The sequence below is a fragment of the Daphnia pulicaria genome, chromosome 4, assembly GCF_021234035.1.
Source record: "Daphnia pulicaria isolate SC F1-1A chromosome 4, SC_F0-13Bv2, whole genome shotgun sequence".
NCBI lineage: Eukaryota > Metazoa > Arthropoda > Branchiopoda > Diplostraca > Daphniidae > Daphnia > Daphnia pulicaria.
In genome coordinates, this window is record NC_060916.1 from 15475284 (window position 1) to 15502075 (window position 26792).

General features: G+C 40.2%; 7 protein-coding genes across 12 annotated transcripts; all 7 read left to right on the plus strand.

Moving 5' to 3' along the window:
* Positions 1-16: 16 nt before the first annotated feature.
* On the plus strand, positions 17-26220 carry LOC124338289 (TD and POZ domain-containing protein 1-like). 3 transcript variants are annotated; one of them, XM_046792420.1, is made up of 2 exons: positions 17-76; positions 24963-26220. In XM_046792420.1, the coding sequence occupies exon 2, from the start codon at positions 24990-24992 to the stop codon at positions 26040-26042; it is 1053 nt and encodes a 350-aa protein (XP_046648376.1). In that variant the 5' UTR covers positions 17-76; positions 24963-24989; the 3' UTR covers positions 26043-26220. The 3 variants fall into 3 exon arrangements, with proteins under 3 accessions (XP_046648376.1, XP_046648374.1, XP_046648375.1); XM_046792418.1 differs by lacking the exon at positions 17-76 and adding an exon at positions 24756-24853 and having other exon boundaries at positions 24963-26219; XM_046792419.1 differs by lacking the exon at positions 17-76 and adding an exon at positions 24763-24852 and having other exon boundaries at positions 24955-26220.
* On the plus strand, positions 245-1243 carry LOC124337785 (speckle-type POZ protein-like). The gene has a single exon (XM_046791806.1). The coding sequence runs from the start codon at positions 245-247 to the stop codon at positions 1241-1243; it is 999 nt and encodes a 332-aa protein (XP_046647762.1).
* On the plus strand, positions 4429-20610 carry LOC124338288 (speckle-type POZ protein B-like). 2 transcript variants are annotated; one of them, XM_046792417.1, is made up of 3 exons: positions 4429-4525; positions 19167-19207; positions 19349-20610. In XM_046792417.1, the coding sequence occupies exon 3, from the start codon at positions 19376-19378 to the stop codon at positions 20438-20440; it is 1065 nt and encodes a 354-aa protein (XP_046648373.1). In that variant the 5' UTR covers positions 4429-4525; positions 19167-19207; positions 19349-19375; the 3' UTR covers positions 20441-20610. The 2 variants fall into 2 exon arrangements, with proteins under 2 accessions (XP_046648373.1, XP_046648372.1); XM_046792416.1 differs by lacking the exon at positions 4429-4525 and having other exon boundaries at positions 19130-19207.
* LOC124338291 (speckle-type POZ protein-like) lies at positions 4464-5957 on the plus strand. Of its 2 annotated transcripts, none has more exons than XM_046792422.1 (2): positions 4464-4566; positions 4708-5957. In XM_046792422.1, exon 2 carries the CDS (start codon positions 4735-4737, stop codon positions 5782-5784), a length of 1050 nt encoding a protein of 349 aa, XP_046648378.1. In that variant the 5' UTR covers positions 4464-4566; positions 4708-4734; the 3' UTR covers positions 5785-5957. The 2 variants fall into 2 exon arrangements, with proteins under 2 accessions (XP_046648378.1, XP_046648377.1); XM_046792421.1 differs by having other exon boundaries at positions 4469-4566; positions 4701-5957.
* Positions 7929-10031, plus strand: LOC124338250. Its single transcript, XM_046792344.1, has 7 exons — positions 7929-8107; positions 8180-8233; positions 8335-8554; positions 8617-8774; positions 8841-9042; positions 9107-9358; positions 9429-10031. The coding sequence occupies exons 1-7, from the start codon at positions 7973-7975 to the stop codon at positions 9911-9913; spliced, it is 1506 nt and encodes a 501-aa protein (XP_046648300.1). The 5' UTR covers positions 7929-7972; the 3' UTR covers positions 9914-10031.
* LOC124338251 lies at positions 10931-13299 on the plus strand. The gene is made up of 7 exons (XM_046792347.1): positions 10931-11382; positions 11453-11527; positions 11604-11820; positions 11888-12042; positions 12115-12316; positions 12393-12632; positions 12707-13299. Exons 1-7 carry the CDS (start codon positions 11251-11253, stop codon positions 13189-13191), a joined length of 1506 nt encoding a protein of 501 aa, XP_046648303.1. The 5' UTR covers positions 10931-11250; the 3' UTR covers positions 13192-13299.
* Positions 15898-17884, plus strand: LOC124338247. 2 transcript variants are annotated; one of them, XM_046792341.1, is made up of 6 exons: positions 15898-16105; positions 16172-16487; positions 16551-16705; positions 16780-16981; positions 17071-17322; positions 17381-17884. In XM_046792341.1, the coding sequence occupies exons 1-6, from the start codon at positions 15989-15991 to the stop codon at positions 17845-17847; spliced, it is 1509 nt and encodes a 502-aa protein (XP_046648297.1). In that variant the 5' UTR covers positions 15898-15988; the 3' UTR covers positions 17848-17884. The 2 variants fall into 2 exon arrangements, with proteins under 2 accessions (XP_046648297.1, XP_046648298.1); XM_046792342.1 differs by having other exon boundaries at positions 16214-16487.
* Positions 26221-26792: the final 572 nt, after the last annotated feature.

Sequence of the window (26792 nt, forward strand, 5' to 3'; positions counted from 1 at the left end):
CGTCGTCATTTCACGACGAGTTTTCGGACTAGTAGGTCTAGTGAATTATTGAACAAAGGAATCCTAAGGACTTAAGGTAAGAACTTTTACATTTTCGAACCAACTGCAAACAAAATATCTTGATTTTGATGAGGCAATATAAGCTGTCGATTGGTATTCATTTTGAGTTATTGACAAGTTATTCACGAGTTCCTTTTTTTTCGGCCGTCAATTGCAGGTTAGCCATCATTTTTGCTGATTGACGATGGAAGCTTTTAATTGGTTGGATTATTCTCCTAGAAGCGTAAACGTCAAAGTTGCGTTCGACTGGAACGTGCAAGCCAATTTTCTTGAAACTGTAGATGGGAAAGTCCCAGATTTGTCATCTGAATTCTTTTCCTCAAAAGAAATACCAAATCATCAATGGAAATTGAAACTTTCTGATTTGGGAACCAAAATAAGAATCAGCCTGTTGGATTACATCAACACCAAAGGCATTTTGGCAAATAACGTCGACCCATTTCAAGTCAAAATCGCCATCCTCAACAAAAATGGAGAGAAGCTTTTCCAACGTGTCGTGTACTCGCACATCCATACCTTCGTCTACTTTGATTTGTCGAAAGAAGAAATTCTAAATTCAAATTGTAGGCAAGTCGATGGCAGTCTCACCATCAGTTGTGAGAATGAATGCATGGTCTGGAAGCCTTTGTCTGATGGCATACCCGTACCTGTGGATATCAACTGCACCCATCAACTGGCGGCTCAGCTCGAAGAATTGTTTGATGATGTGTCGTTCAGTGACGTCATTTTCAAAGTCAGCGGCAGCGAATTTCCCGCACACAAAATTGTTTTAGACGCAAGAAGCGAAGTCTTCAAAGCCATGTTCCAACACCCTACCAAGGAGAAATCGACCAATCACGTCGAAATAGAAGACACCGAACCGGAAATATTCAAGGAACTCCTACGATTTATTTACACGGGATGTTTGACTGCTGAGACCATGGAAAAAATGGCGGTCGGGCTTTTGGCGGTGGCCGACAAGTATTTGTTGACGGAACTGAAAGCTGCTTGTGAAAGGCATTTGATCAGATTCATGTCAATTCAAAATTGCCTCGAATTACTTTTGCTGGAAGAAAATGATCACCACCCAGCGTATGGATTGCGGAAGGAGGCAATTCTTTTTCTTCCGGTACCACTCAGCCGAAGTCATATCGACCGATGGATGGAAAAAGGCCAAACAAGAGAACATGGCTCTACTTTTTGACGTCCAGGAAGTTGTGTTCAGCTCGCAACCTAGAACCGGGTTCCGCTTGGCGAAATAAAAATGTTTCCAGCGCAAAATGAGTTACCAACATCTCCTTGAATAACTAAGACTTAAAAGTTAATTTCAAAATTCCATTAAGATAAGTTCTACAGTACAAAATGTAAATTTCTTGTGTAACTGTGTAGCGTCCTGTTGTGTGCCAACAAAGAACATACATGAATAAACGATTTAAATTGAATGCACCTTAAATACAATCCAAATGACCAGAGCTGCAATGGATGGAAGGCTAATCACGGCAATGTCAGAGCGGTTTTAATGCCACAACAAACAGACAACCTAACCTAAACCTAACCCAGCCTAACCCAAAACCAGTAGACAAGTTGCAACATTTAAAAATTCTAATCAAATAGGGAAAGTAAATATTTTACTGATGGAGGAAATAAGGTTAAACACAAAACGGAATCCATCGCCGCAAATAAAATTTAAACATTAGGAATGTCCACGCCCTAACCACAGAGTCATAGCAACAGCAAACCGATTAATAATTTCTTGCGCAAAGGGTTGGTAAAATTGATCTCGTCAGACATCCATGTCCGTTGGCCGAAAGGGAAATTATGATTTCATTCGTTAACTATAAGTTGAGGTTTGCATGGACCGTTTGCTAACAAGTAACCCAACGCATCCGATTTTGGTCCTTCCGAGCACATAATCATTTGGAACTGAGACAAAAATGGAACCGGGGCAGCATTTAAAGGAGAATAATTTTATAAGGGTAATTTGAGTGAACTGCTAACGTTTTAAGCACGCGCCAAAAAGGGAAGAGAACAATCTTGACTTTGAGATCTTGAATGAGCAACAAATCCGCAAAACATTTCCCCTTTCCAATTCTTCCATTGTCAAAAATAAAAAATTAAAAACTACGCACCAACTGTCAAGTCGACAAACAGGAGCGCGCTCGCTGGGGCTGGCTTTCATCTTATCGAAACGTCACCAATGTTAACATGTTATAATCTGCTGCCCAGCCGTAAACACACACATTCCAAATGAAAAGTAGCTACAGAAAGAGAATATCAACGGCGTCCTACCTTGAAAAGATGAATACTGGACGGCAGATCTGGGTGCTCCATCCCAAGTGAATCCTGTCGTTGGCAGACATCAGGTGGAAATTGAAGCAGCAGGGAATCCTCGTGAGTACACCCAGCACATTCAGACGGATATACACGAGAACAGAGAAGGGTGCAGGGAAAAGAGAGACTTGGTGGCAGAAATGTTGATCCTGTTATTTGAGGTGCCAGTAGGAGCCCGTACTCGTGTGACACCTGGAAAATCTGCGGCACAAATATACAGTCCCGGGCAAAAAAGAAAAAATAAACTATGAAATATAAAGTTGACATTAGTCTTGACTTATTAGACTGCTATACCGTGGGTCAGCTGGTTGGGCTTCTTCAATGTAGTGTGAAATGATGCTGACCGTTATTCTTCCGATTCAACCATCAATGGAAACAGGATTATTCAAGAGAGGGCAAGGATCAGCACGGACGTTTTGATTGCAGAACCGACAACCTACTAGACAAATAATTAATTAGCAGGACAATTAGTCCAACTGATTATGAATATGGACTGAACACATTTTAAATGTGCATAATTGACCATACTCGGAAACAATGTAGGGAGGAGAAGTACGCCAAAAATGCAAAAAAATAAATGGTGGTCTGGCTTATGGACTCGACAGTGATTCAGCCGGAACAGCAGTGACAGTTTAAGAATTTGCTGTTACAAGGGTAGAAAGGTGTTTTTTGTTTCATTCGATTTTTTCTATGAACCTTTTCCGTCTTTGGCTATTTTCTCTTCAAATGGAAAAATCTTTTTGCGGTTAGTACGAAATCAAATAAAGCATCATAGCAAAACTAGCTTTCAAATCGAGAAGAAATTGTTCCCTTTTCGGTCTCAAATCGAAAACGCGGTGAGCGGAAGGAATTATTCTTTTGAACTGACAATGACAACGAGAAAGACGTGCAAAGGCCACGTCAATTAACAGAAATAAGAAGTCAACTTCAAATGACGTTACAATCAAGTCAATCATGAAGCGGACAGCTAGACAACAGACACTTGATGACGAATCGGGAAAGATTTCCAGCAAAGAAAAACAAACTAACCATGGCAAGCCAAATAAGCAAAAGATGTTTAACTATTCCTTCGACCTCGTAGTATAGAAGAAAATCATTCGAATACGGAATACCATGACTGGACTGGATGAAATCAACAGGCACTATGCTATTCAATGAGCTACATCAGAGCACAGCGTTGACATCAAGAAAAAGCTATAAATTTTCATTTCCACAGCTGAAGTCTTAACGTGTTCTCTGGGGAGACCGAAGGGGGGAGTGATCAAATTGTGTGAATGACGACGCCTAACCAATAGCAAAATTTCTTCAAATTAAATAAAGAGGAAATGCTAGAAAAAGCGGCCACCAATAATTCAGTCCACATTTATGGAAGGGAAGACTATTAAACCTGCAAACGAGAAAATTCGCGGCGACTGCGATTCAAAAAAAAAATACTGCATAATTTTGATTTTTTTAAATAGGATTAAAAAAACTACATAGGCCTATTCTCTTACGAAAGAGCGAAAGCGTGGTGATACGGTGGTATGAGACAAAACCTTCATCACATCGCTCCAATAATACGACAGCAATTGCAACCAAGAGCAATAGAGCAAATTTGAAATCGGTGGAAGATAATACGAAAGAAAAACAGAGTAATGAAAAACTTACAGATAAATGGAGAGCAGGCAAATTTAGTCAGGCGTCATCGTTTAATGGTCGAAGCAGCATGCCGTTTTCGGAATTACGTTTGTCCGAGTACCAATCCACGCCCGGCAACAATCCAGGATCAAATCTGTTGACAAAGAAACAAACACAACATTTACAACAAATGAGCTATTCTCCAAAGTCCAAAGGAACAAATTCACACTGTTGGAAAAGAAAAACCAAATTTTCATTTATCTAAATGAACATCGCACACGGCTCTGTAGTAACAGTTTTTTCATGGCGGCTGGGCACTAGTCGCACCATGGTCGCACTAGTTCACGTCCAATTTTTTCTCACGATTTCAGCGAACTGGCAACTTCGGACGTTAGCCTAGTCTATTATTCATTTTCCATTTTTCTTGCGTTTCATCACAGATGGCACTCGTGTAGTTGACGACGCAGGGCGAAACGTTTCTTTGTCGTCTTGTTATTTCTTGGCTGCATCATTTCACGACGAGTATTCAGGAAAGTAGGTCTAGTGAATTATTGAACAAAGGAATCATAAGGACTTTGGGTAAGAACTTTCACATTTTCGAACGAACTTCAAACAAAATATCTTGATTTGGATGAGGCAATATAAGCTGTCGATTGGTATTCATATTGACAAGTTATTCACGAGTTTCTTTTTTTTTCGGCCGTCAATTGCAGGTGTCAGGTGTGCCATCATTTTTGCTGATTGAAGATGGAAGCTTTAAAATGGATTGATTCTGGAAGCGTAAACGTCAAAGTTGCGTTCGACTGGAACGTGCAAGCCAACTTTCTTGAAACTGTAGATGGGAAAGGCTCAGATTTGTCATCTGAATTCTTTGCCTCGAAAGAAATACCAAATCATCAATGGAAATTGCAACTCTCTGATTTGGGAACCAAAATAAGAATCAGCCTGTTGGATTACATCAACACCGAAGGCATTTTGGCAAATATCGCCGACCCATTTCAAGTCAAAATCGCCATCGTCGACAAAAATGGAGAGAAGCTTCACCAACATGTCGTCTACTCGCACATCCATACTTTCGTCTACTTTGAATTGTCGAAAGAAGAAATTATAAAATCAAATCGTAGGCAAGTAGACGGCAGTCTCACCATCAGTTGTGAGAATGAATGCATGGTCTGGAAGCCTTTGTCTGATGGCATACCCGTACCTGTGGATATCAACTGCACCCATCAACTGGCGGCTCAGCTCAAAGAATTATTTGATGACATGTCGTTCAGTGACGTCATTTTAAAAGTCGGCGGCAGCGAATTTCCCGCCCACAAAATTGTTTTAGCCGCCAGAAGTGAAGTCTTCAAAGCCATGTTCCAACACCCTACCAAGGAGAAATCGACCAATCACGTCGAAATAGAAGACACCGAACCGGAAATATTCAAGGAGCTGCTACGATTTATCTATACGGGACGTTTGACTGCTGAGACCATGGAAAAGATGGCGGTCGGACTTTTGGTGGTGGCCGACAAGTATTTGTTGACGGAACTGAAAGCTGCTTGTGAAAGGCATTTGATCAGATTCATGTCGATTCAAAATTGCCTCGAATTACTTTTGCTGGAAGAAAATGATCACCACCCAGCGTATGGATTGCGGAAGGAGGCAATTAACTTCTTTCGGCTCCACCCAGCCGAAATCATTTTGACCGATGGATGGGAAAAGGCCAAAAAAGAGAATCCAGCTTTGCTATGCGACGTCCAGGAAGTTGTGTTGTGCTCCAAACCTGACAACGAGTTCCGCTTAGCGAAATAAAAATGTTTCCAGCGCAAAATGAGATACCAACGTCTTCTTGAATAACTAAGACAAAGTTAATTTCAAAATTCCATTAAGATATGTTCTACAATACAAAATGTAAATGTCTTGTGTAAACTGTGTAGTGTCCTGTTGTGTGCCAACAAAGAACATACATGAACAAACGATTTAAATTGAATGCGCCTCAAATACAATCCAATTGGCCAGAGCTGCGATGGATGGAAAGCTAATCACGGCAATGTCAGAGCGGTTTTAATGCCACAACAAACAGACAACCCCATAACCTAACCCAAAACCAGTAGGCAAGTTGCAACATTAAAAATTCTAATCAAATAGGGAAAGTAAATATTGTACTGATGGAGGAAATAAGGTTAAACAAAAAACGGAATCAATCGATTGAAACATTAGGAATGTCCACGCCCTAACCACAGAGTCATAGCAACAGCAAACCGATTAATAATTTCTTGCACAAAGGGTTGGTAAAATTCATCTCGTCAGACATCCATGTCCGTTGGCCGAAAGGGAAATTATGATTTCGTTCGTTGTATAAGTTGAGGTTTGCATCGGCCGTTTGCTAACAAGAAACCCCAACGCATCCGATTTTGGTCCTTTCGAGCACATAATCATTCTGAACTGAGCCAAAAACAGAACCGTGGCAGCATTTAAAGGAGCATAATTTTATTTGGGTAATTTGTCTTAACTGCTAACGTCTTAAGCACGCGCAATAAGGGAAGTGAACAATCTTGACTTTGAGATCTTGAATGAGCAACAAATCCGCAAAACATTTCCCCTTTCCAATTCTTCCATTGTCAAAAATAAAAAATTAAAACTACGCACCAACTGTCAAGTCGACAAACAGGAGCGCGCTCGCTGGGGCTGGCTTTCATCTTATCGAAACGTCACCAATGTTAACATGTTATAATCTGCTGCCCAGCCGTAAACACACACATTCCAAATGAAAAGTAGCTACAGAAAGAGAATATCAACGGCGTCCTACCTTGAAAAGGTGAATATTGGACGGCAGATCTGGGTGCTCAATCCCAAGTGAATCTCGTCGTTAGCCGACGCCAGGTGGAAATTGAAGTATTCAATCCTGTGAATCCATCCGCACTCAGATGGATGTACACGAGAACAGAGAAGGGAAAAGGGAAGAGAGAGACTTGGTGGCAGAAATGTTGATCCTGTTATTTGAGGTGCCAGTGGGAGCCCGTAATCGTGTGTCACCTGGAAAATCTGCGGCACAAATAAAGTCTGGGCAAAAAAGGAAAAAATAAACTATGAAATAGAAAGTTGACATTAGTCTTGACTTATTAGACTGCTATACCGTGGGTCAGCTGGTTGGGCTTCTTCAATGTAGTGTGAAGTGATGCTGACCGTTATTCTTCCGATTCAACCATCAATGGAAACAGGATTATTCAAGAGAGGGCAAGGATCAGCACGGACGTTTTGATTGCAGAACCGACAACCTACTAGACAAATAATCAATTAGCATGACAACCACCAACTGAATATGAATATGAACTGTAAGCATTTTATGTGTGCATAATTTACCATACTCGGAAACAATGTAGGGAGATGTACGCAAAAAATGCTTAAATTTAAACGGACATGCATAGAAGGAAACTCATTTAATAGAGAGGTCCCAAAATCCCGAACGTTCACCTTTATCCCCCAGAAGGCACCAAAAAAATGTTACGTCAATAATTAATTAAAGCAAGGAGAAATTGATTTCATTCACTCCCACGGTCTGACAGTTATTCCGTTATTCCCCTAACTTGGACGACAGCAGAAAATCCAAGGGGAATTTCTTTTTACCTTTTCTATCCTTATCTCGTTTGTTGGATTGCGCATCAATAAAATGTTTGTTTTACCCCTTTATCAGTTTTGAAATGGACGAGAACGATTCATGCCACTGCAGAAATCCAAAGGTGAAATGTCTTGTGATTTTTTATGATTGACAGATTTCACAATTAGACATGAATCAGCCAATGAATATTGTGAACGATTGGTGTAAAATGAGCGTTTTCGTAATTTGACAGAGCAAAGATGAAGTGACTCAATTTTGACTTTGTTATCAAGTAAAGATTGGAGTCTTAATTTCATGGGTGGCACTTTTTACAAATGTCTTATAAATAGCGTTGCAACGAGTCAAGAACCAAGACAAAGCTGAACTTTAAGAAAGGTTGAAATGGCTCAGTGTTTGAAAGGAATCATTGGAATTGGTTTGTTGGTGTTATTAGTCTGGCCGAGTTATTCAGTCGAGGCTAATACTTTTACCTTGGAGCAATTACAGGAGCAACTACAAGGACTTAGAGAAAACTACGTAAGAAATTCAAATTTTCCTTATTTTCTATCCCTAACAAAATTTCACTTTTTCAAACTTAATTTTATTTAGATTAAATTCAAACAAGATACCCAAACCAAATACGATCATCTCGAAGCGAAAGAGGTATATATCCCTTATTCCACCGATCATTTATTCTTTAAATTACAATTATGCGCCAAGTTATTCGATAATAAAATTTGTTTTCTGAAATTTAAAATCAACAGAGACTGTTGGAAGAAAAAGTCGGTCGACTGGAACAAGAATTGCGGAGTGAAAAAGAAACCATCCAACGATTATTAGCAGCTGGGAACAACAACACGCCAAGAACGTGTCACGAGATTCACGACAATGATCCATCGCTGGCATCCGGAATGTACTGGATTGATCCCGATGGCCAAGGAGTTGGTGATGCTCCCATTTCTGTTTTTTGCGACATGTCGACAGGTACAAATATCAAACGAGGAAATTGAATCATTTTTAACCTTTGCCATAATTAATTAACGCAGGATCAACCGTCATTTCCCACGACAGTGAATCTCCGATGGAAGTGGACCACTGCCCTGATCCTGGATGTTATTCCAGGGCAATCAATTACAATGTGACCAGCATCAGACAATTGGCGGCTTTGGCTGAAATGTCCGCAGAGTGCCGGCAATCAATTCAAGTATATATAATTTTAATCAACGATATGATTTTTAAAAAAATAAACCAGATTGTAATTTGTTATTAGTACGATTGCAACTTTGCCCCGTTGGAGTTTAGTAACGTCGCTTACTCCTGGTGGAACGACAGAGACGGAAATGCGCAATATTTCTGGGCCGGAAGCGACTCCAGTGCCCATACCTGTCAGTGCGACATTGACGGGGATTGCGCGGATTCTACCGTCAAATGCAACTGCGACTCCATGGCGCCAGTGCAATTATCTGATAGTGGTGAGTCAATATTTCAGAATTTTTTAAATCGCTGGATGTAATTTTGTATCGAATTAAAACGCAGGTGTCATAAGAGCCAAGGAGATCCTGCCCGTTACACGCCTGAATTTCGGCCGGACCCAGCTGGACACGTCGTCCGGTGTCCACACCCTGGGCCGTTTTGAATGTTCGGGACAGGTCAGCGAATCGGGAATGACATCCTCGTGCCAAGATTTGTGGAGAAAGGGACACACCCTGAGCGGATTGTATTCCATCATGGGAATGGCGATGATTGAAACTGTTTATTGCGATTTCGCTAAACTGCCCACTGACTCGGGTAAAAGCTTTTTTTTTAATTGGCCTTTTTCATCTATGCACGTCCTATTAATCCAAAATTGAAATTGTAGGTTTCCAGACGTGGATCGGGTACGCAGATGTCAAATCCTCGCCAACTTATTTCCATGTTCAAAGAAACACAACATTTAACGAAACGCTGGTTCCTATTCCATTCGATTGGGAATTACTAAACGTGGGAGGAGCCATGAATTTGACTTCAGGCATATTTTCGGCACCCGTCGAGGGCAGATACTTTTTCTCCTTCACAGCATTAGGGCTATATCCAGGATCTTCGGTTCTACAAGCTTGTCAGATTCGCCTTTACAAAAATGGAGTTTACATTGGACGAACTTATTCAGATGAGATAAGCACTGCAGGTCAATACGAGACCCTTTCCCTTCAGTTAACTCTCAATTTAGACAAGGGAGATCAAGTTTGGGTAGCAATAGCATCAGCAACATCGGGGGCGAGTCTAACTGCTACTTACACTATTTTCAACGGATTCTTGCTGGAGGAAGACATCTCCCCGTCTGTCGAAATGTTGCGGTTAATTTAACTTCAAAACAGAAACGTTTTTAATTGGGCTATTGAAATTGAATAAACGACTTGCTCCGGTATGATTTCCGATTTTTAATAATAAATGAATACGTTCGAATAAATATGTCCTTGCAGTTTCTCTTGAAAACAAGGAATGGGATACCGTCAAAATTACTATCAGCATGCCATTCATCTGCTGCTATTTACATTGCATGAAGATACGTAGATTTCTTTTGCTTAGCCACCAGCAAAATAGTAAAACTAGTAAAATTGTCATCATCTTTAGTGATCTGAAAACATCTTTTCGGTTTTCAAGAGAAATGGATTTAAGGAAGGAAAACAAATCAATTTGAGTGGTTAGTGGTCAAGTTTTCTCTTTTTGAATAAAAATCGTCAAAGCTAAAATGCCTGATGATAATTTTACCAAAAGCAGAAATTTCATTGAACATTCCGTGGGGGAAAATCAAAAGCACCGGAATGAAAAGATAAGTACAAATTGGGTCCGATCAATCAATCCATCCGCTTTCACACGTCAGAGTTTCCTTTTTATCTATTTATTTTTTTTATTTTTCCTAAAAGTGAGTCAACTAACAGTCCATAAGTAGTCCTCGGCTTTGTTCATAGCGATAAAAAACGAGTAGCATGTTGGCTGAAGTTTTTTTTTACCCATTCCAGACAATCGTATCGATCCTGTTCCTGTTGGCCAGGTAATTGACGATTCCCACTATGAACACATGACGACAGGTAAATGCCAAGAACAACCTTAAAGTCCTGCATTGGCTTTTCCCACCAAACTTTGTTTCAAAAAGTCGATTATTTGAATTACGTATATAATTGCTGTAGCGAAATCAGCGCCCCTTAACTCTAAATCAAAACGAAACATAGATTCAAACCCATTCCCATCAATTAAGAAAAAAAAACTTTCGGTTAAAAAAGTCAAAATTGTTGGGATGAAGTGCTTCGTTTAATTGTGCGCGTCAAAGTTATATTGGGTTATACCGAAGATAAAATGGGAAAATGTTTTGAACATTTCAACACGTACGCAACACCTCAAAGAGAATCGGAGATAAATTGAAGCTCTGCTGATAGTCGACTGATTTTATGGATTGAATCTATTGATTTTATTACTTCAGGCAGATGCCAATGACATTGACTTGGATCAACGGTCAGATCAGCCCATGAAAAACAATCCACACTGGCCAACACGCACCTATTTATCTCATCCCAAAAATCAAACAAACCTCAAAAAATTTCGTTTCGTTCAAAACCTCAAGTAAACAGGTACAACTAAACAGATACAAATCGCGGCAGTCCAAGTGAAAACGAGTGCTAGTCTGACGCTGGGAGAAGGTGAAAATGGCAAACTTTTACGGCCTTTTTCTTATTTTACTAATTTGCGCATCTGAATGGACGGCTGGCTCGGCTGCGGATGACCGTCCATCCTTGGGGGAAATTCAGAATCAACTCCAACAACTGACAACCAACTACGTATATAATAAAGAATTTAAAATAATTTAACCCTTTTTTAACTGAATTGTGTTCTTCGCCCATTGTCCAGATTTCGCTAAAAATAAACCTGGAAAGCAAATTGACTCGACTGGAAGAGCTTATGGAGCAAAAAGATCGGCAACATGCAAGTCCCTTTCTTATTTAACAACTTTTCAGATCATTTTCATTGAAAAACTTGTTCAAATTATATCAATCAACAGGGAATCTTAGAAGAAAAAGTTCTTAGACTAGAACTCGAACTTCTTGCCACTAAGGAAAGAGAAACAAATCAGTTGGCCACAAAGAACGTCATGTACAGAACGTGCAGCGAGGCTCATGCAGCCGATTCGTCCCTGACGATGGGAAATTACTGGATCGATCCTGACGGTCAGGGAGTTGGGGACGATCCCATTTTCGTCTACTGCGACATGGCCACAGGTACAAAAAAAAGGGGGTAATGGGCATTAATAAAAATTAATCGTATACAACAACAAACGACTTACAGGGAAAACAACCATCCTACACGACAGCGAAGATTCCATAGACGTAGGATATTGCACTGGTCCCGGTTGTTATACCAGAGAAATTATCTACAACGCAACTATGAGGCAAATGACAACGCTAGCTGAACTCTCAAACGAATGCCATCAGTCAATCAAAGTATGGCAAACAGTTTAAACCTGCTAAAATTTCGCAAATGTAAAACATCCGATGATATATTTCTTTTTCTAGTACGAATGTTATGACGCCCCACTTGAGAAGGATGGAGTCATTTACAGTTGGTGGAATGACAGAGATGGAAATCCGCAATATTTCTGGGCCGGAAGTGATTCGAGCATTCACACCTGTCAATGCGGAATCGATGGAGAATGTATCAATTCTAACGTCAAATGCAATTGCGATGCAATTGCTCCATACATGTTAAACGACAACGGTAAGTTTGAATGGCGACTGTTAGTTTTCGCTTTTAACAGTTTTGTCATTTGATTCTCACGAATTGAAATGCGCAGGTGTCGTAACGAAAAAGGCAAGTCTTCCAATAACGAAATTAAACTTTGGTCAAATGTCTACCGGAGTTCACACCCTAGGTCGATTCGAATGTAGTGGCGACGCAATCGTCACCGGATTCCCAACTTCCTGTGAAGATCTTTGGAAAATTGGACACAAAATGACCGGATTTTATTCCGTTATGGGAACTAAAATGGTCGAAACTGTCTACTGCGATTTCACCAAATCTTTGGGCGACCCAGGTAAAAAATCAATGCCACTTTGAAACAATAATTTCGATTAAAACTAATTTTTAATTGACACATAATGTCCGCAGCGTTCCAGACCTGGATTGGATTCGATGGCGTCCAGTCAACCTCCGTCTATTTCTACGTTCAGAGAAGCGCCAGTTTCTATGGGAAGAATTATCCAATCACGTTCGACCTGGAAAGGATCAACACGGGAGGGGCAATGAACGCAGGAAACGGCAAATTTACGGCGCCTGTCACTGGGACCTACTTCTTCTCTTTCTTCGGCATCGCCGACATGGGTGGAGCGTTATTTGACGACGGAAATTTTAAAGCATCTCTAAGGATGAACGGCGAACTAATCGGGCGGGGCGAAGCGGACTTGACTCAGGGCCTGAGTACGGATACCTTCTCTCTCCAATCAACGTTGTATCTCCAGGCTGGAGATGAAATTTGGGTACAGGTCGATCAAGCAGACAGGATGAACCTCTATGACAACGGAAACCACTACACCCACTTTACTGGCTGGCTGCTGCAAGAGAATGTCGCTCAATCCCTTAAAAACAGACTTTAAAAAATCGCTATAGACGGTAGAATTAGATTCAGCAAAAGACGATTCAAATGTCCAAGCAAGATAAAACATTTAAAGTAGAGAAATAAATGGTATATGTTCCAAACTCTAGTGACCATCTTCTCTCCAATTGGGAAAATCTTTTTGCGGTTAGTACCAAATCAAAGAAAGCGTCATAGCAAAACCAGCTTTCAAATCGAGAAGAAATTGTTCCCTCTTCGGTTTCAAATCGAAAACGCCGATAAAAAATATTTTTGTAACGAAGCTGATGTGTTTAGTATAAGAATAAGGTGACCTTATTCAACAAAAACGTTGGCGAGCAGAAAGACTGGACACAACAGATGTGGTTAATCCACTAAAGATTCTCAAAAACAAGGTAATTGTGGCTCAGCAAAATACTTCTGTCTGATTTCAGGAAAGAAATCTTTTCGAGAGACAAAAAACAACAACAAAAATTTGAAAAACTGACGTTTGATACAGTCTGGGAGTGGCTGATAATTAAAAGTTCATCTGTGGATTGAATGTACTCGCATTTCTTTAGGCAACAAAATATGAAGCCAAATTTAATTGACGCAGTTGAATATGAATTGATTTGAGCGTAAGAAGAAGTCGACCACAATATCCTCCATAGTTTACGTCTACACAACTATAGCGAAATGAGGAACAACGTAATTTAACTGTCGATTCAACTCGGAGATAGCCACGAATGGAATAGACAATGTCGGTTGGAGGAGTGCACTCATTTTTCTACGCTATTTTAATCCAAGCAGCAAAACGTTACCGAACCCCGTCGACGTCATTCGGAAGAGACGTCCCATACATGCTATCAAAATAAGACCGAGTTGCTGTCTCTTTCACGCAAAAATGACTCTGGTTTGATAAATAGCTAATTTAACTAAAAATGAACGTCAATTGCCTCCTACCTGAAATCCTGAAATCCTAGACGCCCCATCTGCAGATCACGAAGGTGGATCCTACAGTCCGAAAGTGAGGAAGGACGTCCTTGTGAATACACTCGCCCTCGCACGAATGTACACGAGGACATAAGGTCTAAAGAAAGGCAAAATATGGAGATGAGTCGCCACGCCAGAGATCGGTTGAATTTAAGGTGATTCGATTGGAAATGAACAGCATTCAATCTGCTACAATCAGCTGTTCACCTATATCAAATAAAAACAAAAAAATGATCACTAAAACAGCAGAAATCAAATTTCCAGCACAAATAATTGAATTTGATCAAGGTATAGTTCCATTTTTAATCGACTGACTCAACCCTCAAAGTCAGACTGATCCACTCAAAAATTGAAAAAAACTATTTTCTGTTGTACGAAATGTAAAAGTTCTGATGTTACAGTCAGCCGTACACAACCATTGATCATTAAAAATACCTAACAGATGAAATCAATGATGCAATCGTAGTAGAAGATAGGCAGCACACACCATATGCAAAGCTTTCCTTCTTTTGGAATTTCTAGTCTTTTTCCTAGACGAAGCTGCTAGATAATTGGTTTTTGTTGAAATTGCAAATTTGATGGTGCCTTTAGTCGTTTACCAAGTTGGAAAAAAAAGTTGCACTCTGCAAAATATAAAAGACTTCACTTTGTTCTGGCCGCAAAACGACTGAGCTCTTTACTGCAAGGCGTGTGTGTGTCTGACTTCTGAGTGAGTTTGAGCGGGAATCATGAACCACTTTTGAGGAGAGTACATAACAGACAGTTTTCTACCCCTTCCCCTTAAAATATTAATATCAAATGAAAAATAAACGGTAAGAAATTTATAACAAGTGTTTTCACCTGAAGTGATACAACAATTTAAGCAAAACACATTTTTCAATAACTGCAACCTTGGCTTTAAAAGTACAGGCCACATTTTTTTGTGAGCAATCATGCCGAAACCCTTTTGTGTGCTATTTTTTTTTTCTTAATCTTGACAATAAGTGAAATCCATAAAAACATTTGAAATTTCCCTTGCACTGAACATGGCAGTTACTTGAAAGTTGAAAGCATTTTTTTTTTAAATCAACCACCCTTTAAAATTAGTCAATGAATGTATTCTTTAGTATTACTTAACGTCTGTCCGTGTGTTCTAATTTAAGTCTATCCTGTGTACAGGAACAGACAAATCATAACACACGGGGGCACCTAGATTTAAATGGGGACATTCCGATCTGCAGTCGGATGCTCTAGCGTCTAGCCACTAAGCTGTTCTATTATTTACCCCATACCAAACAAAGCTTGACGAAAATATGATCGAGTTTGTCACTTAAAAATTCCTAATGAAGAAGCAAATCGTCATGACCCAAATCGAATAGGATCAAACATTGACATTGAACTACGTATCTGAAAGATACCGAAAAATAGCAAATAGACTCTAGGTGATTCCACTAGCCTTGCATCTATTGCACGTCTTTTCATCAGGGTAAAAAAAAAGGACTTCGTTTGTTTGTTTTTTACATTGGCGCAGAAGCACAAAACAACTGGGTCAAAAAATGAATTTTGAATTCGGATTGCACCATGCTACGTTGCATGACCATTCAAAGTGCACGAATTTGATTGGCATTAACGTTATCTGTACTTTTACTACGTCGATTATTTGCCTGCCAAATCAAAGAGCAAACATGACCCACATTTGATTTAGAAACAAATACGCGCATGTGACTTTTGCACCTGAAAAGTCAAACAAACGAAATCCAACCCACACACAAAGTTAATTTCCTCGCTACATATCTATCGAACTCTCTCTAGTTATAAGCAAGGGACACTTGGAATTTTAGCGCACTTTCTTCCAAAAGGTAGACACAATGGCTCGTAACTTTGCTTCACTTTTACAAGTTGGTATTTTAGTTTGTCTTGGGTTTATTACAATCGCAAATGGCCTTTCGGTAGAGGAACGGTTGCAGCAATTATCTGACCAGATGGTAAGAATTTTTCTTTCAGATTCAGCAATAAAATTAGGCAATGAAATTTAATACAATTTAACTAAGATTGAAATGAGACAAGTGTTGAAAACGAATGCCATTCAACTGGAAATCAAAGACGGCCGGTTAGATGTGCTCGAGCAAAAAGTTGCCCGATTGGAACTCGCCCTGCAGAATGAACGGCAAATCAACTCGAAATCAATTTCGAAATATGTCGACGCATTCCAAATTCACTCAAGTGGAAAGAGCGCAAGTATCCAGAGAACATGCAGAGAGGTTCGTCTAGCCAACCCTAGCCTAACATCCGGAATGCACTGGATCGATCCTGACGGCCAGGGAGTTGGGGACGACCCCATTTTCGTCTACTGCGACATGGCCACAGGTAAACCGAATTTATTCAAAACTGAACCGACAAAAAGAATAACTAAATGTGGCTGTCACGCAGGATCGACTTTAGTCCCGCACGACAGCGAAGAATCAATAGACGTGGGTCATTGCGCTGATCCTGGATGTTATTCCAGGTTCATCAACTACAACGCCACAAGTAGACAAATGTCGGCATTGGCCGAGTTGTCGGCGGAATGCCACCAGTCACTCACCGTAAGTAAATCCCGTAGTCTTTTATAGCATACTACTATAAATTAATAATCCATTTTTACTGTAATGGTTATTAGTATGATTGTTTCTACGCCCCGTTGGAACTGAACGGCATCACTTACAGTTGGTGGAACGACAAAGATGGAAACGTTCAACACTTTTGGGCCGGAAACGATTCTAGCGTTCACACCTGTCAGTGCGGAATCGACGGGAATTGCATCGATCCTGCCGTCAAGTGCAACTGCGACGCCGCTGCGCCACTTCAATCAGCTGATAATGGTTTGGTGAAAATTTTCTATTTTATACATTGATTTCCAATTTAGCATTGACTAAATCCCGTACTTTTTGTCATTACTTTCAATGCGCAGGTGTTGTCGTAGGCAAAGAGATCCTGCCCATTACTCGTCTGAACTTTGGTCGGACCCAACTCGGAATTTCTTCCGGTGTCCACACTCTTGGGCGATTTGAATGCACCGGACAAGTGGCCGTCGCCGGAATGCCCAAGTCATGCGAGGATCTGTGGAGGATTGGGCACAGTCTGAACGGATTGTATTCCGTCACGAGCGATAAAATGGTTGAATCTGTTTACTGCGATTTTACCAAACTTCCTGACGATTCCGGTTTTAATTTTTTCATAAAATCCATGAAAACGAATGATTTTTAACGTTTCCTTGACAGGTTTCCAGACGTGGATTGGATACGAAGATGTCAAATCCTTGAAAACATCCTTCTGTGTTAGGAAATATTCGAATGGCTTCGCTCAACCTTCTATTCCAATTCCATTCGACGTTGAAAACTTGAACGTGGGAGGAGCAATGAACTTGACATCGGGAAAATTCACGACTCCGAGAGCGGGAACCTATTTCTTCTCTGCATCTGGGCCTGTTTCGTTTTCAAAAACTTACTCTTCGCTCCATTGTGATATGCACATTTATAAGAACGGTGAGACTATCGGTTATAGTCCAACTGTTTCATACAGCTCGGCTGGGGATTTTAAAACTTTTACCATCCAAGTGACGGTTAGTCTTCAAACAGGAGATGAAATCTGGTTGGCGATTACGTCACCCATTTCATCGGGTGTGTCTCTGTACGGTTATAGAGCTCTTCATTTTACTGGTTTTTTGTTGGAAGAGGCACTATTTTAACAGGAAAAATTGTGGGTCAATAAACGCAGCTAACGACTCATCTACATTGTAATTTTTCTCCGCCAATAAAAGAAACGATAACGTTGAAAAATAACTTCCTTGTGAAGATGTTAAACCCTTACATTTTCATGTCCGCTGTAGATACGACAAGAAATCTAGCGTGTGCAAAAGCCAAGCCAATAAACAGAGATAAAATGTCAACTTCATATGACCTTTACAATCAAATAGCGTTCAGCTACAGATGGCAGACACTTCGATGACGAATCGGGACAGGAATACGGAAAAAATAAAAATAATAACTAACTGTGGCAAGTCATTAAAGCTAAACAGTTTTGAACTATTCCTTCTACCTCAAATAAAATCATACGTTCTCTTTGACTAAACTGGATAAAATCACACACGTTGACATCAAGAAACAGCTATAGTTGCAATTTTCATTTTCACAGCTTAAAATACGCGTGCACTAGACCGAAGAGGAGAGAGATAAAACTGTGTGACTGACGACGCCTAATTGATAGCCAAATTTCTTCAAATTAAATAAAGAGGAAATGCTAGAAAAAGCGACCATCAATAATTCATTCCACATTTATGGAAAGGTACTATAAACCGGCTAATGAGAAAATTCACGGCGCCTGCGATTGAAATATACTGTTTCTTCTGCATAGGTCTATTCTCTTACGATTTAAGAGCCAAAGCGTGACACAGCGGTATAATACAAAATCTTAATCCGATATTCAAATCGCTCTAATAGCGATAACCGTTGGGAACCAAGAGCGATAGAGCCAACTGGAAATCGGCGAAGATGATACAAAAGAAAAACAGAGTAATGAAAAACTTACAGACAAATGGAGAGCAGGCAAATTCAGTCAGACGTCATCGTTTGATGGGTGAAACAGCATGCCGTTTTCGGAAGTAGTGAATTACGTTTACAAGTCCGAGTACCAATCCACGCCCGGCAACAATCCAGGATCAAATCTGTTGACAAAGAAACAAACACAACATTTACCACAAATGAGCTATCTCCAAGTCCAAAGGAATAAATTCAGTATTCACACTGTTGGAAAAGAAAACCAAATTTTCATTTTTCTATGAAAATCGCACACGGAACAACCGCAACTGACAAAAATCGCTTTTCAACGAGCCAAATTTCTTCATTCTTCAACTAAAATAAAGAGGAAAGGTTAGAAAAAGAAAAGGCGGCCATTATTATTCATTTTCCATTTTTCTCTCGTTTCATCACAGATGGCACTCGCGTAGTTGACGACGCAGGGTGACATTTCTTGGCTGCATCATTTCTCGACGAGTTTTCAGGAAAGAAGGTCTAGTGAATTGTTGAATAAATAAATCCTAAGGACTTTGGGTAAGAACTTTTACATTTTCGAACGAACTTCAAACAAAATATCAGTGATTTTTATGAGGCAATATAAGCTGTCGATTGGTATTCATATTGAGTTATTGACAAGTTATTCACGAGTTCATTTTTTTCGGCCGTCCATTGCAGGTGTGCCTTCATTTTTGCTGATTGACGATGCAAGCTTTTAATTGGATTGATTCTGGAAGCCTTAGTGCCAAAGTTGCGTTCGACTGGAACGTCCAAGCCAAGTTTCTTGAAACTGTAGATGGGAAAGTCCCAGATTTGTCATCTGCATTCTTTGCCTCGAAAGAAATACCAAACCATCAGTGGAAATTGCAACTCTCTGACTTGGGGGCAAAACTTAGAATCAGCCTGTTGCATTACGTCAACACCAAAGGCATTTTGGCAAATAACGTCGACCCATTCCAAGTCAAAATCGCCATCGTCGACAAAAATGGAGTGAAGCATCACCAATATGTCGTCTACTTGCACATCCATACTTTCGTCTACTTTGATTTATCTAAGGAAGAAATTCTAACATCAAATTATAGGCAATTAGATGGCAGTCTCACCATCAGTTGTGTGAATGAATGCGTGGTCTGGCAGCCTTCGTCTGGCATACCCCAACCTATGGGAATCAATTACACCCATCAACTGAGACTGACGACCCATATCGAAGAATTGTTTGATGACATTTCGTTCAGTGATGTCATATTCAAAGTCGGCGGCAGCGAATTTCCCGCACACAAAATCATATTAGCCGCCAGAAGCGAAGTCTTTTATGCCATGTTCCAGCACCCTACCAAGGAGAAATCGACCAATCACGTCGAAATAGAAGACATCGAGCCGGAAATATTCAAGGAGCTGCTACGATTTATCTACACGGGACGTTTGACTGCTGCGACCATGGAAAAGATGGCCGTCAAACTGTTGGTGGTTGCAGATAAATACTTGTTGACGGAACTGAAAGCTGCTTGTGAAAGGCATTTAATCACATTGATGTCTATAGAAAATTGTTTAGAATTGCTTACGCTAGAAGAAAATGATCACCACCCAGCGTATGAATTGCGGGAGGAGGCAATTAACCTCTTCCGGCTCCACCCCGCCGAAGTCATATCGACCGATGGATGGAAAAAGGCCAAGAAAGAGAATCTAGCTTTGCTTTTTGATGTTCAAGAAGTTGCTTTTTCCTTGCAAGGATGTCAGCTTGCTGACAACGAGTTCCGCGCAGCGAAATAAAAATGTTTCCACCGGCAAAAGAACAACTAAGAAGAACAACTAAGAATTAAAAGTTAATTTCATTTAAGTTCCAATTAAGATAAGTTCTATCGGTACAAAATGTTAATTCCTTGTGTGACTGTTTACGCTGTTGTGTGCCAACAAAGAAAATACATGGACAAAGATTTGAATTGAATGCGCCTTCAACATATTCCAAATGACCAGAGCTGCGATGGATGGAAAGCTAATTACGACAATGCCAGAGCGGCTTTAATGCAACCATAAAGAACATACAGACAAATTCGTGACAATAAAAATCAAATATTTTCCATATGAATTCAAAATACATTCACAGGAATCGGCGATATACTAGTTTAGATAATTCAATCAGGCAGGAATGGTAACTGATCGTAATGCTCATCAAGTCTCTGATTTCCTCGCGAAAAACACGTAGACAAGTTACAACAAATAAAGTTCTAATCAAATAGAGATAGTATTGTACTAGCAAAGGGGGAAAAAACACAAAACGGAATCTTTCGGCGCAAAAATAAATTGCAACATTTGAAATGCCACGCCCTAGTCTCTCCAGAGTCATAGCAACAGCAAACCGAATAATAATTTCTTGCACAAAGGTTGGTCAATCAATCTCATGAGACATCCCTATCCGTTGGCCGCAAATTAATCCTACTGTCCGTCATCGCCCATTAAATTTAATTAGATTTCAATGGGATGAAATTCTTCTTTTCATCCCTCTATACCAAACAATAGTCAAACAAGGGAAAATAGGGCAATAGTCAAACAAGGGAAAATAGGGTAATTGCGCCCTACCTTGAAGTCAGGATATAGCGCTCCACATCTCCATCAGGTGTTGCTTCATCCGTGGAAGGATCTCGGGCTGAAATAAGGGTAGAGAACCGGAGAAAAGCCTCTCTGCACCTGAGAGCAACTAAACAATCAAAAACAAAAAAATTAAATTCAGAATTAATTCCAACAACAAACAGTCAAATATTTAAGAAAAACAAATTGTTGCTCTACAGGACTTCATATCACCCAGTTCAACTATACTGTAAATGTTACGATTGCTAATTCAACATATCTTTAACATTGAGAGGTCCCAAAATCCCGAACGTTCACCTTTATCCCCCAGAAGGGACCACAAAAAGTGTTACGTCAATGATCAATTAAAGCAAGGAGAAATTGATTTCATTCACTCCCACGGTCTGACAGTTTCCGATATTCCCCTAATACGACAGCAGAAAATCCAAGGGGAATTTCTTTTCACATTTTCTATCCTTATCTCGTTTGTTGGATTGCGCATCAATAAATGTTTGCTTTAACCCCTTTATCAGTTTCGAAATGGACAAGAACGGTTCATGCCACTGCAGAATCCAAAGGTGAAATGTCTTGTGATTTTTTATGATTGACAGATTTCACAATTAGACATGAATCAGCCAATGAATATTGTGAACGATTGGTGTAAAATGAGCGTTTTCATAATTTGACAGAGCAAAGATGAAGTAACTCAATTTTGACTTTGTTATCAAGTAAAGATTGTAGAGTCTAATTTCATGTGTCACTTTGTGTCTTATAAATAGCGTTGCAACGAGTCAAGAGCCAAGACCAATCTAAACTTAAAGAAAGGTTGAAATGGCTCGGTGTTTGAAAGGAATCATTGGAATTAAAAATTCTAATCAAATAGGGAAAGTAAATATTGTACTGATGGAGGAAATAGGGTTAAACACAAAAAGGAATCAATCGCCGCAAATAAAATAGAAACATTAGGAATGTCCACGCCCTAACCACGGAGTCATAGCAACAGCAAACTGATTGATAATTTCTTGCGCAAAGGGTTGGTAAAATTGATCTCGTCAGACATCACATGTCCGTTGGCTGAAAGGGAAATTATGATTTCGTTCGTTGTATAAGTTGAGGTTTGCATCGGCCGTTTGCTAACAAGAAACCCCAACGCATCCGATTTTGGTCCTTCCGAGCACATAATCATTCGGAACTGAGCCAAAAACAGAACCGTGGCAGCATTTAAAGGGAAATCATTTTGTTAGGGTAATTTGACTGAACTGCAAACATTTTAAGCACACGCCAAAAAGGGAAGTGAACAATCTTGACTTTGAGATCTTGAATGAACAACAAATCGCAACAAATCCGCAAAACATTTCCCTTTCCAATTCTTCCATTGTCAAAAATTAAAAATTAAAACTACGCACCAACTGTCAATTCGACAAACAGAAGCGCACTCGCTGGGGCTGGCTTTCATCTTATCGAAACGTCACCAATGTTAACATGTTATAATCTGCTGCCCAGCCGTAAACACACACATTCCAAATGAAAAGCTACAGAAAGAGAATATCAACGGCGTCCTACCTTGAAAAGGTAAATACTGGACGGCAGATCTGGGTGTTCAATCCCAAGTAAATCCTGTCGTTGGCAGACACCAGGTGGAAATTGAAGCAGAGAATCCCAGTGAATATACACCCATCACAGTCACACGGATGTACACGAGGACAGAGAAGGGTGCAGAGAAGAGAGAGACTTGGTGACAGACATGTTGATCCTGTTATTTGAGGTGCCAGTGGGAGCCCGTAATCGTGTGGCACCTGGAAAATCTGCGGCACAAATATACAGTCCCGGGCAAAAAGGAAAAAAATAAACTTTGAAATAAAAAGTTGACATTAGTCTTGACTTATTAGACTGCTATACCGTGCCAACTGGTCGGGCTACTTCAATGTAGTGTGTAATGATGATGACTGGTCTTCCGATTCAACCATCAATGGAAACAGGATTATTCAAGAGAGGCCAGCAAGGATCAACACGGACGTTTTAATTGAAGAATCGACAACCTACTACACAAATAATCAATTAGCAGGACAATCACCAACTGCAAATGAATATGAACTGTACACACTTTATGGGTATAATTTACCATACTCGGAAACAATGTAGGGAGGAGAAGTACGCAACAAATGATTAAATTCAAACGGACTTGTATGAAAGGAAACTCATTTTCTTTCATGTTTCAATTAAATTCTACTCCGAAAAAGTGAAACTTCATATGACCGGTATGACCGTTACAATCATGTAGCAGACAGTTAGACAGTAGACACTTGATGACGAATCGGGACAGATATCCAATAAAGAAAAAATCCTAACCATCGGCAACCCAAATAAGCAAAAGATGTTTAACTATTCCTTCGACCTCATATAGTAGAAAATCATTCGAATGCCATGACTGAACTGGATGAAATCACACAAGACGTCTTAACCGGTACTACGTATAGGCCTACTATTCAATGAGCTATACACATCCTTGACACCATCAATAACAAGCTGTCAATTTCCATTTCCACAGCTTAAAATACACGAGCACTAGACTACCGAAGGGGCGAGCGATCAAATTGTGTGAATGACGACGCAAAAACGCATCTAAAAATGTGGAAGCACCTCAAATCTGACGCTTTCGTTCGATATGGTTGTCTCCAACAGAAGTTCATCTTCGTATAACGATTAACGTAGTTTTGTGACAGCGGTTAAAAATTGTAATAATCACGAAGTTGCATTACGTCGATGTTACCAATCTTTCCCCTTTTTGGCGTTAACCGACGCAGGGCGACGTTTCTTCGTCCTTTTTCTTATGAGAACGTCACGGTCGATGTGTTTGTTGTTCGGCCCAGTAACTAAAAATGAACGCACAACCGTCATTCGAATCTTTACTTTTGTTTGATGGAGAGAAACAAACAGTCGTCGAACAGGACACTAAAGTGTCTGGGAAACTGATTCACTACAGCTGTTGAAAGGTCCCCACGTGCTATTTTCTGGGTAAGCCAACAACCAACACATCCATTGCAGCATAAATGCATTCGACGTATTCAAAGTACACGTCTGTCTATTCTCCTCACGATGCATTGATGAATGCCCATCACAGATTTCATTTCAGACCTGTCACTCCTTGAAGAACGATTGCGCGGAGCCGTACGAGAAAAACGAGAAGACTTATTTGAATAGAAATAAAATAGTAATAATAATATCTGCACGCGTGCTGCCCTTCGTCGCACCGCTGACCTTAAATGGTGGTTGCGTGCTACCCTCGGTGAGACGATGTCCAGCATTATCGTCCCCACGCCCTTTTCGGGCCCATTTCACTAGGTGAAATCTCTAAGTGAAACCCTAGTGAAATTTGCCACAACTCACTATCGCCTACCTCTGTCTAAGTATTAAAGAGATTGAATACTTAATCTCGACACACGCCATAGCATGGCGCAACTGCTGATAAAGAAACTTGTAGCGCGGGTATATATGCGTCAGGGGAAATAGAAAGTCAGTGCAGGGCAGATAAATGTCAAACATCATCTATCATTTCTCAAAGAGTTTCGGAATAGTGTAAGGCTGCTAGTGAACCATTCAACATAGGGAGTCCTAAGGGTAAGAATTTTGACATTTCCGAACTAATCACAACGGTGATTTTTGATGATGGTAATCATGCTTACAAGTTATTCACGAGAGGCATTTTTTGTCGGCTGTCCGATTGCAGGTGTACAATTATTTCCGCTGATTGAAGATGGAAGCTTTTAATTGGTCCGATTCTGGAAGCGTAAGCGTCAAAGTTGAGTTCGATTGGGATTTTTCAGCCAAATTTCTCGAAACTGTAGATGGAAAAGGCTCAGATTTGTCATCTGCCTTCTTTGATTCGAGAGAAATACCAAATCACCAATGGAAATTGCAACTTTCTGATTTGGGGGCAAAACTAAGAATCAGTTTGTTGCATTACGTCAATACCAAAGGCATTTTGGCTAACATCGTCAACCCTTTCCAAGTCAAAATCGCCATCGTCAACAAAAATCGAGTGAAGCTTCACCAACATGTCGTCTACTCACACATCCATACTTTCGTCTACTTTGATTTATCTAAGGAAGAAATTCTAAAATCAAATTGTAGGCAAGTAGACGGCAGTCTCACCATCAGCTGTGTGAATGAATGCATGGTCAAAAAACAACCTGCATCTGGCATACCCCAACCCGTGGGAATCAATTGCACCCATCAACTGACGACTCAGCTCGAAGAATTGTTTGATGACATGTCGTTCAGTGACGTCATTTTCAAAGTCGGCGGCAGCGAATTTCCCGCCCACAAAATTATATTAGCAGCCAGAAGCGAAGTCTTCAAAGCAATGTTCCAGCACGCCACCAAGGAGAAATCGACCAATCACGTTGAAATTGACGACACCGAGCCGGAAATATTCAAGGAGCTGCTACGATTTATTTACTCGGGACGTTTGACTTCTGCGACCATGGAAAAGATGGCGGTCGGACTGTTGGTGGTTGCAGATAAATACTTGTTGACGGAGCTGAAATCGGCTTGTGTAAGGCATTTGATCCGATTCATGTCGATTGAAAATTGCCTCGAATTACTCTTGCTGTCAGAATGCAATTACCACCACCCAGCGTATGGACTGCGGGAGGAGGCCATTAATTTCTTCCGGCTCCACCCAGCCGAAGTCATATTGACCGATGGATGGAAAAAGGCCAAACAAGAGAATCTGGCTCTACTTTTTGACGTTCAGGAAGTTGCGTTCTGCTCGAAACCTGACGACGAGTTCCGCTTTGCGAAATAAAAATGTTTCCAGCGACAAAATGAGTTACTAACGAAAAATCTGCTTGAACGACTAAGAATTAAAAGTTAATTTCTTAGTTCCAATTAAGATCAGTTCTATCAATACAAAATGTAAATCCTTTGTGTGAATGTGTACCTTGTTATGTGCCAACAAAGAAAATACATGAACAAAGATTTGAATTGAATGCCGAATCCCATCGATAAAGAACACCCTACGTCACCGCTTCTTTGGAAGAGATAGGTAAAAAAAAAAAGATAATGGAACCTGTAGATGTGGCGATACACAGGCTTGATCGTGTTTTTACAAAAGACGGCGCAACAAATGTTTACTCCAACCTAATTGGGGTAGAAGTGCTTTTTAGTTGTTTCTATACAACGAAAAAACATGGCGTTTTCCGAATGTTAGAAGAATACACTTATCCAAACTCCATTCCTTCCACTACTTGCTGGCTTATTGTCTAAATAATGCTGCAAAATGACGAAATTCAATTTCAGTCAAGATTGAACCTTTAGTCGTAAATGACAGGGGCTTGCTTTCATCTTATCGAAAAGTAACCAATAACATTTTTAAAATGTGCTTATCAGCCATCAACACACACACCCAAATAGAAACGTAGCAACAAGAAAAGAAGTTCAACGGCGTCCTACCTATTTGATGAGGCGAACACTGGACGGCAGATCTGTTTGGTGCTCCATACCAAGTGAATCTCGTTAGTGGACGTCAGGTGGGAATTGAAGTAGTTGATCCTTG